Here is a 13,832-nt window from a genome sequence, read left to right as displayed (position 1 = left end):
GTTCCCACGGTGGCCGCAGCGCTGCCCCCACCCTTCCCGGTGCCACGGGGACCGCACTCCCATCGCGGGCACGGTTTCCCTACGGGAACCGCGGGGACCCCTCTGCCGGCAGGGGGGCGGAGGAGCGGTGCCATCGGCGCGGGACGCGGGGCTCCGGAGGAGGGACGTGGACGGACCGCTCGGGGCCGCGTCTCCGGGGGTGACCGAGGGGTGACAGAGGCGTGACAGAGTGCTGAGAGAGGGGCGGCGGTGTTGGGGCAGCCGCTGCGTTCCCCGACCCGGGGGTTCCGCAGATAACGGGGCGCAGGTGGAAGAGTTGGGGGGGTCCCGCCTTGATGCCACGGCGAGGAGCAGCGTGCAGCGCGCTCCCCCCGCCTCACATCTCCCGTGCTCCTCCCGTGGCTGTCAGGTCCGGCCGGGTTGCCCCTTTCTCCCCTCCCGCCCCTCTGCGGCACCGGATGGCCCGGCCCGGCCCGCTCCGCCCCGCGGCACCGTCACCTTCACGGAGGGCACCGGGATGCGGCAGAGCTGGGATGCGACGATCCCGAATCCCGCGTCCCGTGTGTCATTTCCTCCCCCCGCCGCTCTCCTTACCATGGCTGCGGCCCGCGCGGGGCGGGCGCCGACCGGGAACGGCGGCTGAGAGCGGCACGGCCGGGCCCCGCCGCCGGGATTAGCGGAACGGCAGCCGGCGGGGCGGGGCGGGGGCGGGCCGGGGCGGCACCGACGGCGGCATCACTGCTGGCACCGGCACCGGGCATCCGCGATAACGTCTGTACCGGCACCGACATCGGTGTTGGCACTGCGTACTGGCACAGGGCACCGGTACCGGGAACTGTACATCATTCAGTGCACCAGTGCCACGGACCAAGTGCTGGCACCAATGCTGTGCGCTGTGTACCAGGCGCAGGGCACTGGTGTGGGGTAGCAGTACAGGGAATAGGGCTCCAGCACCGGGAACTGGGTGTGGGGCACCCTCACCAAGGCTTCAGGACAGTGCACCAGTAGCCGGTATGGGCACCAGTACTGATGCCAGGCACAGGGCACCAGTGTGGGTACCCACTGAAGGGTGATGGCACCAGTACTGGATACAGAGCACCAGCACTGGCACCAGAACCTGGTACTGGTGGGAGGGGGCAGCCCCAGCACTGGGAATTGGGCAACAATACTGAGTGCTGCTCAGCAGATACTTGGTACCAGCATTAACGCCACTGCTGGAGGACACCAGGGAACGTGCACAGCTCACACCAATTGCAGGGTACTGGGCACTGGGTACTGGGAGCATGAGCAACCCCTGTCCCCATCCATATGGGGCAGGGCAGATAGGTGCGGATGGATGCTTCAATCCTAATCCCTGCAGTCAGCACTCCCTTCTGAGACGCAGCTTTACTGGGGATTACTCACCGTAATGCTGAGCCCTGCTGCCCGCTGCCCTTCAAGGAGCAGTTCCCCCAGGGACAGTGGAGCTGGGCACTGCTGTGATGAGCTGCCCGTGCTCAGCTGCTCCGGTGGGTGATGTGCTCAGCCTCTGGCAATGGGAATTCGGCCTTGCTGGAGGAGAATGGTGCCTGGCTGCGTCAGAGGGATGTGGCCGCAGAGCCGCAGCCCCGGGCTTTAAATAGAGCATTAAAAGCTGAAGGGATCAGCTGCGGAGCAGGGGGGGGATGCAGCAGGGCAAGGCCAGGCGATGTCGTGGCAGCTGGAGCCAAAGGGGGTCACGCTTTGCCCATGCGTGGGTGGGGAAGTGTGTTGGGTGTCCCCAGTGTGGCCACATCGCAGTGGGAGCGGAGCCTGTGGGGTCTGTGTGCCTTTACTCCATGAGAGCAGGGCAGTGTCAGGCACAGCAGCCATGTCCCCAATCTTGGAGATGCCACACTGACCCAGTTTTTCTTGTCCAGGGGTGACCAAGAAGAGGAGCAGTGACACGGAGGGTGGGTGGTGTTCCCCAGGGCCTCCAGCACCCCCAGCACCCTGTCCTGCCCAGCCCAGCCGGCAGCAGCTGGAAGGGAAGCAGCGAGCTGGAGGGGCAGCTCTGTAATTACCATGGGAGGCCGAGTTATTTTGGGACAAGGCTGCACGCTGCCAAAGCTGTTCTTCCTCCAAACCCAAACAAGATTGAAAGAGCCCATCCCAGGACATGGGGTGATTAACCCCTTCCCTGCCTGCTGCCCCCACGCTGTCCCCCTGCAGCGTGTCCCCAGACTCGTGCCATGGCGGGGGAACCCATGGGTGAGCTCTGTGCCACTCTCTGAGACCTCCCATAGTTCATCTCCTGTCACCAGCCCCAAAATCCCCCACAAGGGTCCTGCCAGTGCTGCCAGGCCATCACTTACCTCCTCATCTGAAGCCGCAGCCAGGGAGGGGTCAGCAGCGGAGCAGGCAGAGGATGGCACCGGGGTGGGAAGAAGCAAGATTTTCCATCAGCTGAGGACTGCTGGGCTCTCTGGCTGTCCCCATGTCCCCCCAGCACACGTCAGGGCTAGCACAGTGCATGGCATAGGGATGCTGTCTTTATATAGGTCCTACAAAAACTGCTGTGGGCGCCTGCCTCACCTTTCAGGGTCCAGAAGAAATTGGCGTTCCCCTTGTCAGTCATGACTGCAATGGGGAGGAAAGCTGTGAGTTGCAGCTCCTTGTGATCATTGCTCTGTGCTGTCCCCTCCAGGTGTGCCCCCAGGGCAGGGCAGAGGGGACACAGATGTCCCTGGGTCACACATCACCATATTCCCTATCTGCTTGCCCCAGCCACCCGAACTCACCCATGAAGAAGGTCTTAAATTCAGCGGCCAGCTCCATGTCCATCTTGTGCCCAACATCAATACCACAGGCAAAGTTCTTGGAGCTGTTGTCCTGCGGCAGGGCAGTGGCAGGAGCTCTGTCACACATTGCCACATCCTCACTGAAGCCACCTCTGCCTGTCGGGACCTCTGCGATGGCATCCACCTCCACAGGGCCACTCTTGGAAGTGCTCGGCTCCATCACTGGGGTCACGGGGCACGGGGTGACAGCGTGCTGTGAGTGCAGCAGGGGCCACCAAGCTGAGCTGCGATCAGGCTTGGACAGAGCCCTGGTGGTGGAGACATCCCAGGGCAAGGGGATGGCAGGGCAGTGCTGGGGACAACAGGCACAGGGAGCTTTTGGGGACCTGGGAGCAGGGTTTGGGTTCATGGGCACAGTGCTGGCCTCGGTGCCCATGTCCCTGGTGGGAGGTGACAGCTGGAAAGGTGCTGGGTGCTGGTGTGCCACCTGCTCAGCCCTGTGGTGCAACATACACAGGTGCTCATTCTGCTCCCTGCTGGGCTGGCTTGGAGGGGGCTGTGGGGACAAAGAGCCCTGCTCCATGGGGTCCTGCTGTCCTGAGCATTGGGAAATGGATTTGTGCCCAAGTGGCCGCAGAGCTCTGCGGGGCGGTTTGGGGTTGGTGATGGGGCTGCGAGGCGGTGGTGGGGTTGGGGTGCAGATGGTGGGGTGGGTGGCACAAGGATCTTGGGGCAGTTGTGTCCCCACATCAATCACGTGAGGTGACAAAGCCACCGTGCAGGGTTCAGTCTGCGTCATCTGCTCCCTAAGGATCACTGGGGCCACCTGGGTGCCACACGGAGGACAAACCCCGCTTGGTGGCTCTGCCCGGAACAGGTCATTTTGTGTGAAGGTGACTGAGTGACCACTGCTCTGTCCCTGCCCTGCTCCGGGCTGCAGGCGGCTGCCCACTGCCTGCTGCTGCTCACCTAGGGGACGCTGCAGGGCCACCACTAAGCGGCCTGATGGCATTGGCCGCCTGCCCTGCAGCCTTTGAGGCAACTCAGGGACATAGGACAGCGTGGGCACCTTGCCACGACGCTGGGGGATGGTGGCTGAGGGCCCCTGTAGGGTTGCACTGTCTGATGGCAGCAGTGGGTTGGGGGCCATGGGGCTGTGGGGGGGGTGGCTGGAGATTGGATGAAATCCGTCCCCAAGGAGCAGGGCATGTGTGAGTCCCACACTGCCTGTGTCCTGTGCCCGGAAGGGAGAAGTGGCACAGCATGATGTCACCAAGGGAGGTGTGACAAGGGTTCCAGGGGTTCCTTCATTGTGGGTGCAAGATCCAGAGTGTCCATGTGCTGCTCCCTGGGGACGTAGCTACCATCTCTCCTCCAAATACCCCCAGTCCCGCCATAGTTCTTCACCAAGGAGCAACCAGCATGTGCTCCCAGCAGATGGAAGAGACAGGCTGCCAGCACAGCCTCAAAGGACCCAGACCCTGAGCATCAGCGGAGCAATAAGCCCAAGGCTTCCCGTGATCCACACGGAGCTAGCCTGGAGCTCAAGCTCCTCTTCCTCAGGGCTGTGCTATCCCTTTGTCCAGCTCAGCATCCCTGGGACATTCTACTGCCACCACCCTGTCCCCTCCCTTAGAATCAAGGTCTTCTCCAGCCAGGGCTCAAATCCTCCCAGGACAGGGATGCCCCAGTACCCAGGGACCCATCCCAGAATGACAGCAACCCACGGCATCAAGGATGATGGAGGTGACAGGGACCTCAGGGTCCACCTGGTCCCACCCTGCTCCAGCAGGGACCCCAGGGCTGGGGCAGCCCTATGCGAGCACACGAGTCCCAAAGAGGCCGGGCAGCGAGCGGGGAAGGATTTATTGACCGAGGGCTGGGGTACATCACAGTTTGAGTTCCCTTCCCGCCTCCGCAGAGGACGTCGCGTTGGACTTCCCGGGCAAAGTGCGCGGAGAGGCTTCACAGTTTCATCCTTCGGTAAAGCAGAACTGAGGCAGTGACAAATGGCAAACTACGTCGTATGAAAAAATAATACAAACTCTTCTCTTTAAATATCTTACAGAAAATGAACCTGAATAAAGAGCATGAGAAGCACCACACAGCGCGGTGCGGCCACCCCAGGGGGACCGGGACGTCCCCACAGCCACCAAGACCTGGCTCAGCCCTGGGGGGATGCATGGCCCCCCCAAGGGACACGGTGGTCACGCAGTGGGGACATGTGGAGCGCAATGTGTCCATCCCCGTGGTGCTACTTCGGTTGTCCCCACTCATGAGCACACGAGGACATCCGAAGAGGGGGATGGGGACAGTGTCCCCCCACTGCTCGGGGGGGACAGGGACGCCCCTACTGTGCTGCAGTGCAAGTTCATGGAAACCCAAGGCACCTCCGGGCTGGGACAGGGGGACCCCCGGGTGTGCAGAGGGGGGGGGGGCCGTGTGGTCACCGAGCGAATGCAGAGGGGAAGTGTCCCCCCGACCCCTCGCTCCTAGGGGGCCCTATGTACAGGGAGGGCCGTGCAGGCTGTGCAGTCCAGGGAGAGCCAGCTCCTGGGGACAGGGGATGCTGGGGGGCGCGGGGGCCAGCCCCGGGCCAGGGGAGATGCTGCGGGTTTAGAGGGGGTGCAGGTGGGGGGCTGTGTCAGGAAGCTCAGGGTGGGGGGGCAGCCCCCCCTCGCCCCGTCGGTGCGTCTCCCAGAAGGCGCAGGTGAGCTGCTCCAGCTGCGAGCTGAGCGGGAGGCGGATGTCCAGGTGCATGCGCAGCGTTTCCAGCCACTGCTCCAGTTTGCTGAAGGACGGCCTGCGGACAGACGGAGGGACAAACAGCATGTCACCACCCTGGCTATGTGAGCATCCCCCAGCAAGATGCGGGACGAGCGAGCGATGCAGGGTGCTTACCGCTTCTCAGGGTCCAGGTCACAGCAGCAGACGGCGATGGGGAAGAAGCTGGGGGGGCAGGCAGGGGGACAATAGCGCTCCAGGAAGCCGCGGACGTTGAGGCCGAAGTCGGTGGTGCGGGGCAGGTAGTCGGGGTCAGCACTGACCCGGCCGATGATCTGCGGGGAGGAGAGGGGCGGAGGGCTCAGCGCCAGCGGGTACGGCCGAGCAGCACCACGGACAGCGGCACGGCACCCACCTCGCACAGGACGATGCCGAAGGAGAAGATGTCCACTTTCTCGTCGTAGCTCCTCCCTGCAGGAGAGATGGGTCAGGTCACACCGAAACCCTCCCCACGTGTCCCCTTCCCCGGCCGTGCCCACCGTTGATCATCTCGGGGGCCATCCAGTAAGGGTTGCCCACCACCGTGTAGCGTTTCTTGCGGTCCGGCTTCTTCAGGTTCTGGAGGTGCTCGGGTTGGTTTTTCTCATCCACCATCAGCCGCGCCAGCCCGAAGTCGGCCACCACCACGCTCTTGTTCTGGGTGGAGGGGATGGGTGAGGTGTGGGGCCAGTAGCATTGGGCTGGTCCCATTGCTGAGCCACTGTGGGACAGCGGGAGGTGGGACTCACCTCCCGCACCAGGCAGTTGTGGGAGTTGAGGTCACGGTGGATGATGTTCATGGAGTGCAAGTAGGCCTGGGGAGGGATGGACTCAGCAGTACTTCCACCATCAGCCCACTCAAGCCCACCTCACAGACCCACACATGCGTCGCTCACCATGCCAGCAGCAATATCCTTGGCAAAGCTGACCCTCTGGCTCCAGGGGTAGTGGCTGTCCTGTGGGAAAGAGAAGACAGATGGGGGTCCTGCCATGGGCTGAGAGTGATTGAGCTGCACCCCACCCACTCCCCCCACACTCACCATGCTTTTGATGAGGCCCCGCAAGGTGCCCCCCTTTATGTACTCAGTGATGAAGTTGAGCCGCTTCTCCTTGTAGAGCACTCCGATGAACTTCAGCACATTGGGGTGCTCCAGGCAGCGCATCACCTTCACCTGGGGACCGCAGCACCATCAGCCCTGGGACACCCCAGGGTGACCCTGTGCTCGTTGTGCTTGGTTACATGTATACAGAGCCACACAGCCACCAACCCCATGACCCAGCATCTCCCAAGCACCACTCCCAGCAACCCGCAAGGAGGAACCTTAGAATCATTAATGTTGGAAAAGACCACTAAGATTCCCAAGTCCAACCCCAACCCATCCCACCCCCACCATGCCCACTCAGTGCCACATCTCCACAGTTCTGGAACACCCCCAGGGGTGGTGACCCCACCACCTCCCTGGGCAGCCTGTGCCAATACCTCACCATTCTGCGAAGAAATCGTTCCTAACACCCAACCTGAACCTCTCTTTAAATAATGGCAGACTGCCCTGCCCCTCGTCCCCCCACCCGGGTATACACAGGTGCCTCGCTTGCCTCTTTGAGGAAGGTCCTCTGCGTCTCCTCGTCAAAGCGGATCAGCTCCTTCATAACCATCACCTCGCCCGTTTCCCTGTGCGTCACCTGGCAGAGGGCAGGCACTCAGCACCTCTGGGATGCATCACTCACATCCCCACCCCACACAGCCGAGACCACCATGCTCAGAACACAAAAGGCATGGCAAGGCACTGCACCTTGATGGCCTGGCCGAAGCAGCCCTTGCCCAGCACCTCGCCGTGGATTAGGTCAGAGGGGCGGAAGATGCGGTGAGCGCGAGAGACGACGCGCAGAGACTCGGAGCGGCCGATGTCCTTGCGTTGGGAAGCTGGTGAGCCCACCGAGCTGGAGCCCGGAGACTTGTCTGTGCTGCAGCTCCTCCTGCGGGACAGACAGACGTGTGGACACTCTGGTGGCTGGAGACCGAGTGGGGGGACTTGGGGATGCGTGGTGGCCTTACATGACGGCACGCTGGCGCATGGTGCCAAGGTCTCCATGGGGTGCAGGGACTGGAGAGCGCAGGGGGCTGTGTGGGTCAGGCAGGGGGCTGCAGGGCAACGTTGAGTCACGGGGCAGGGGCTCATGGGGGTCGTGCTCAATGGTCAGCTGCAGCAGGCGGCTGGTCTCCTGGATCAGCAGGTCGATCTGGGTGGAGAGCACATGGGATGGCATGGGGCACCCCAAGGGACAGACACACTGGGGATCACAGGGAGAGCCTACCTCATCCAGTGGGACGTGGCCGATGGGCGTGCCATTGATCTCCAGGATGCGGTCACCCACATGGATGGAGTTTTTCACATCGGGGCTGATGCAGTCCGGGTCCACCCTGCAGGGCCAGCGCACAAGAGGAGGGTCAGTCCCACTGGATGTGTCCCTGCCGGGTGGCGACATGCAGGCACACTGCCCACAGGTCGCCCTGAGGGAAGGGGATACACGGGGACCATACTCATGGATCATCCCTGTTAGATGGGGACACACTGGGACTGTACCCACAAGTTAGATGGAGACACCAAGCCACCCCAAGCTTATGGGGCATCCCAGTGGTTCCCACCGCCCCCCCCAATAGACAGATGAACCCAGTACATCACTCCCAGCCACACTGATAGTTGGGGACATGCTGACATAGTGCCACCCCTGCCTGATAGGAACATCCATCACTATCCCCATGGGCCACCATGGGCAGACGGAACCACACCAACCCCATCCTTCACCCTCCCACCCCAAAAGTGTAGCAAAGCAGAGGGGACCCAACCACGGGGTGTGAGCTCAGTGCCAGGGCACTGTGGGGATGGGATACACACTCTCGGACGCGGACGGTGCGTGAGTGCTCAGCACCGCAGCCCTGGGCACTGCAGTGAGGGTCGATGGAAACAGAGAAGCCACGCTTGCCATCGGAGCAGGCAGGGATGGAGACGAGGGTGACGGTGTGAGGGATGCGGGAGCCCGGCGAGTCAGGCAGGATCTGCTCGATGACCGGCGTCACCACCATCTGGTAATAGCAATGCCCACTGCAGAGCAGGGCTGAGTGAGCACAGAGATGGGAGGAGCGCACAGGGATGCGTCCCCCTGCTGTCACCAGTACCTACCAGTACAGCTTGGAGCGCTCCACCAGCGCATAGGTGTCCCCATCTCCGATGAACGCTCGGCAGTTGAGGCAGCTGAAGCACTCGGGGTGGTATTTCTGCTCCCCGGCCACCTACAGATGGTGACATCAGTGCCGCCGTGCAGAGACCTCCATCCCCTCCCCATGCATCGGGGAATTCCAGCAGCCACAAAACCCACACAGGAACAGAAACCCCAGGCTGAGGGTCCCCCGGGTCCCCCTCCTCTTACCATGACCAGCCCTTTGGTGATCTGCTCAGTGCAGCCGTGGCACAGCTCCCCAAACCGTGCCCAGTAGTCCTTCTTGCAGTACAGCCGCCCATCCTTCTCGTAGTACTGGTGGGACAGCGAGGCCCCGCACTCACCGCACCTGTGGCACGGGGACATTGGGGACACCAGGGGGTGTCACAGGGTGTCAGCCCCATCTGGCTGTGTGCACTGCTTCCCTTCATTGCCATGTGTGTCCCCTTTCCCTCCACTGCTTCCTCCCCGGGGGTGTGTGGGAGGGGTGCATGACATGGTGACAGTCACACCGAGGGACTGCAGCCCTGGCATGAGTCACTGCCCACTCACCCCCGTGTTGTTCCCCCCTGTGTGCAGAGTGTGGGCATGGGCATAAGCAGCCTCTCCCCTCTAGAGTCTGGGGGGACAGCAGTGGGGAGGGGGCTAATGAATGATGGGGGTGCGGTTTTTTTTATAGGGGCAGGGACTTATTAGTGGGATGCAGTGATTGAGGAGGATGCAGAGGGGCGGTGAGTTATAGGGAGCAGTGAGTTGGGGGCCAGGAGGCTGTGAGCTGTGGGAGTGCAGGGGGTGGCACTGAATTATGAGGTGCAGTGATTTATAGGGGTGGGGGGTGCAAATTTGAGGGACACAGTGATTTCAGAGGATGCAGTGGGGCGGTGCACTATAGGGAGCAGTGAGTTATGGGGCAGTGAGCTGTGGGTTAGGAGGCTGTGAGCTATGGGAGTGCGGGGGGGGGGGACGGACTGAATTACGAGGTGGGAGGAGGGGAGGGACTGAGATATACAAGGGGCAGCGAATGAGAGCACTGCAAGAAGGCTGTGGATTTGGGGGGGTGGGGGAGGGGGCTGCATCACATCCCGCAGTCAGTCCCCCCCACCCCCGTTCTCTCCGGGTGGAAGCAGGTGGAACCCCCTCCCCATTCCCCCAAGAGACGTGACGTCACGGCGCGGAGTTTCCCCACCCCATGACGTCACCGCGCGAGGTCTCCGCCGCTCCGCGCCACCCGGGGGGCGGCGGCCAATGGGAAGCGGCGCCGCGGCCACGCCCCCTTAACCCTTCCGCTGCCGCCGCCCTCTCGCCGAGCCCCGACGGGGCGGCCGCGGCGCTCGGTGGGGACCGGGGGAAGGGACACGAACGGGCACCGCGCGGGGAAACAGCACCGGAACGCGGGGGGATGCGGCACCCGCCACGCTCTGCTCCCTTCCTCTGCAACAGCATCTGATAGAGCACGCTTCCCCACACTGCCCCAACTTCCCCACGGCAGCAGGCACCGCGCTCCTGTCACCGGGAGACAGCAGAGCCCGAAGCGAGTACCGGAAAGAGGAGGAAGAGAAGGAGGAGAGGCCGAAGGCTTCTGCAGGCAGCCATGGGGCTCCGGAAGCCCGGGGCGGAGGGAGGGGAGAGGCCGGATCCAGCTACCCCAAAGGGCTGCTTTCATGGGGACGATAGATCTATCCGTCCATCCATCCATCCGTCCATCCATCCATCCCTCCATCCATCCACCCATCCCAGCTCCAGCGAAGCAGCGCACCCCAGATGTGGAACGGCACCCCATGGAATGGGGAGGGGACATGAGCACCCCCATCCCACCCCACCCCTTACTTGGCTCCGGCGCTCAGGGCACGGCTCTTCCTCAGCACAGCCGCCAGCATCGTCCGGATGCAGGGATGGGGATGGGGCCGTCCTGCCCCCCCGTCACCCCCCAGCTCCGGGCCACCCCCGCGTCCCCAACTTCCTCCACCAGCTCCCACCGCAGGGAGAGCGCACGACAAAGAGGAAGCGGGGAGAGACGGGGACGGTGACATCAGCCCCCACCACATGGCCACGCGGTCCCTGCGCACCCCGGGGGGCAGGAAGGAGGGACAAGGCCATGTGGGACGTGACACGAGTGGCAGAGCCCCGCATGAGCTCAGTGTCACCTCCATGTCCCCGCGTTATTAATGTCACGGTGCCGCGGGTCCCACCTGAAGCAGTCGGCGTGCCAGTCGGCGTTCAGCGCCTGCAGGTACTGCCCATCGAAGATGCCCTGGCCGCAGCTCGCACACACGGGCAGGTCGGTCCCTAGGGGACAGGGATGTCACCCTGCGCGCTGTCACGTCCCCACCATGTGCTCCTGCTGTGCCACTGAAGCCACCCCCCGGTCCCACATCGATCCATGGATCGATTCCCCAGGCTTTCCAACTTGGGGACAAGGTCACTGTGCTCGTGTTCCTGGTGCTGGGGATGGGGCTGATGGCAGTGTCACTGCCACTGGTACCAACCAGGGCTGTACTCTGGGCAGGGGACTGGGTGTTCTCTATCCCCTGCCATGGCAATGCACATTCCCCAGGGTGCTGGGTGGCACAGGAGGACATCGTGGAACAGGGTGGCAGCGGGACACAAGGCTGGAATGGCACTGGGGACAGAGAGAGAGACAGGGAAGGAGGCCAGGGGAGAACATGGGGCATTCAGGGGACAGCAGTGGGGCAGGAGGTGATGCATGGGGCACAAAGGGTACAAAGGAGACATGGAGGTCCTGGAAGGGACAGCAGAGCAGTATGGGGGTGCTTAGCATGAGAGGAAGCTTTGGGATGCAGGGAGGCATGGGGAGATGGGGTGCGGGGGTGCCCAGCAGGCAGGGGGTGGAGGAGACATGAGGACACAGTAGGATGCAGCTGTAGGACAGATGTTTGGGATGCACAGGGACAGAGGGGTGCTGGTGCCAAGCTGGGGGAGCAACATGAGGCTTGCAGCAGTGTGGGGTGGCTGCAGGATGAAGAAGGGGACACGCAGAGAAAGAGGACAGGATGGAAAGGGGCACAGCAGGATATCAGATGCATGCAGGTATGTGTACATCCTGCATGGAAGTGCAGGGTGGGTGCTGGGCATGCAGGGGTGCAGGTGGATGCAAGAGGGATGGTGACACGAAGTACAGCAGCAGCACAGGGATGTAGGATGGGGTGCAGGGACACGGGTTGCTGGGATGAACAGGAGGCAAGATGGGGAGATGCAGGTGCACGTGGGGATGCAGAGGGCTGCAGGGACACGGGGTGCAGGAGGCACACAGGGATGCACACAGGGATGCACAGGATATGGGATGCAGCAGAGTGCACCACTGGGGGGACACGGGATGGAGTGGGGTGCAGCTGGGGTACAGGCAGGAAGGTGTGGGACACAGGAGGGGTGCAGAGTGGGTGTGGGATGCAGGGCAGGATGCAGGTTAATGGGTGCAGCAGGTTGTGGGGTGCAGAAGGGGGGCAGGCTGGATATGGGGAGAACGCGAGGGTAGAGGGAGATATGGAGGTACAGAAGGGGGATGCAGGATAGATGGAGGGTGCACAAGGGATGTGGGGGTGCAGGAGGGACACGGGCTGGATAGAAGTGCAGGAAGAGATGGGGGGGCTGGGGGATGCAGTTTGGATAATGGGGTGCATGGGGAACAGAAGGGGGTGTGGATGGAGCTAGAGGGGCACAGGAGGGATGCAGACTGGCATGGGGGAACAGGAGCAGATGTAGGGATGCGAGGGGGATGCAGCCAGATTGGGGAGCAGGGATGTGGGGGATACAAAGGTGGGATGGGAGAAGTTGGGGTGATATAAGAGTGCAGAAGAGGATGCAGACTGGATGGGGCTGCAGGGTGGGGATGCAGGGGTGATGAAGAGGTGCAGGGGAGGATGCAGGCTGGATGGGGTGATGTAGGGGTGCAGAGAAGGGGTCCAGAGAGGGATACAAGCTAGATGGGGGTGCAGGAGTGATGCAGGGGTGCAGGAGGGATGCAGGCTGGATAGGGGAATGGGGATGACATAGAGATGATATAGGGGTGCAGGAAGGATGCAGGAGTGATGTAGGGGTGCAGTCTGGATGGGGGCTGCAGGAAGGGAATAGGGGGATGCCGAGGTATTAAGAAGGAAGAGGAATACAGGCTGGATGCAGAGTGATGTAGGGGTGATGCGGGGATGCAGATGGGATGGGAGCTGCAGGGAGGGGAATGAGGATGAAGGAGTGATGCAGAAAGGGGATTTGGGGATGCAGGAGTGATGTAGGGCTTCAGCGGGGAGCAGGCCTGGTGGGGGGCTGTAGGCGCGCACGAAGGGATGCGGAGATGCGGGGGGAGATGTACGGGAACGATGCGGGCAGGATAAGGGGCACGGGAAGGACGCGGGGAGCGCTGCTGGGCCGCGGGGACGGGAGGGGGTCGCGGGGCGGCCCGGGGGCGGCGGAAGCGCTGAGTCAGGCGGGCCAGGGGAGGGGAGGAGTGTATGGGGGGAGGGGGGAGAGTCACGCACCTTCCTCCTCTCCCATGGGCTCGTCCCTCCAGGTGCAGCACAGCAGCATCAACCTCATGCAGCCGCGCTGCCCGGCACCGTGCCAGGCCCTGCCGCCGCCGCTGCCGCCCCGAGCCCTGCCCTGCCCTGCCCCGCCGCTGCGGTGCGGCTCCGGCTGCGGCTCCGGCAGGCACGGGCGGGCGGCGGGCGGGGACGGGCCGGGGGCGCAGGGCGCCGGCGCGGGGGCTGAGGGGGCGGGGCGATGGGGCGGGGCTATGAGAAGAGGGCGTGTCCTGGAGGCGGGGCTTAGCGGGAGGGGCCGCGGGTGTGGCCAGAGCGCGGGGAGGGGCGGGGCTTCGCGGGATGCCGCGCCGGGAGGCAGCGTGGGAGGTTGGGGGTCCGATGTGAGCTGGTTGTGCGTGGTGTGTCACCGTGCAATGGGATGCAGATGTCCCTCCGGAGCCCGGGGTGTCGCCGTGGGTCAGGGTATGGCTGTCCCCGTGCACCCTCATGCTGTCACTGCAGGGCAGGGCCATCCTCTGTGACTCCAAGCTGTCCCCGCTGGGGCTGTCCCCACACCTGGCTGTGGTGTCCCTGAGCGCACGGATGTCTGACCGTGGCA

The 13,832-nt window shown here is 63.3% G+C and overlaps 1 protein-coding gene across 2 annotated transcripts; it reads right to left on the bottom strand.

Moving 5' to 3' along the window:
• Window positions 1-4,607: 4,607 nt before the first annotated feature.
• On the bottom strand, window positions 4,608-13,799 carry LIMK1 (LIM domain kinase 1). 2 transcript variants are annotated; one of them, XM_085240698.1, is made up of 16 exons: window positions 13,232-13,799; window positions 10,931-11,027; window positions 8,952-9,090; window positions 8,705-8,814; window positions 8,420-8,626; window positions 7,839-7,944; window positions 7,579-7,763; window positions 7,316-7,499; window positions 7,119-7,205; window positions 6,563-6,694; window positions 6,419-6,478; window positions 6,272-6,337; window positions 6,023-6,179; window positions 5,899-5,954; window positions 5,661-5,818; window positions 4,608-5,562 (listed from the first exon to the last, which is right to left on the bottom strand). In XM_085240698.1, exons 1-16 carry the CDS (start codon window positions 13,287-13,289, stop codon window positions 5,376-5,378), a joined length of 1,989 nt encoding a protein of 662 aa, XP_085096824.1. In that variant the 5' UTR covers window positions 13,290-13,799; the 3' UTR covers window positions 4,608-5,375. The 2 variants fall into 2 exon arrangements, with proteins under 2 accessions (XP_085096824.1, XP_085096823.1); XM_085240697.1 differs by lacking the exons at window positions 10,931-11,027; window positions 13,232-13,799 and adding an exon at window positions 10,569-10,924.
• Window positions 13,800-13,832: the final 33 nt, after the last annotated feature.

Source organism: Meleagris gallopavo, chromosome 21 (genome assembly GCF_905368555.1).
Source record: "Meleagris gallopavo chromosome 21, MGAL_WU_HG_1.1, whole genome shotgun sequence".
NCBI lineage: Eukaryota > Metazoa > Chordata > Aves > Galliformes > Phasianidae > Meleagris > Meleagris gallopavo.
Note: the sequence above shows the minus strand (reverse complement) of the source record. Positions and strands in the feature narration are given on the sequence as shown.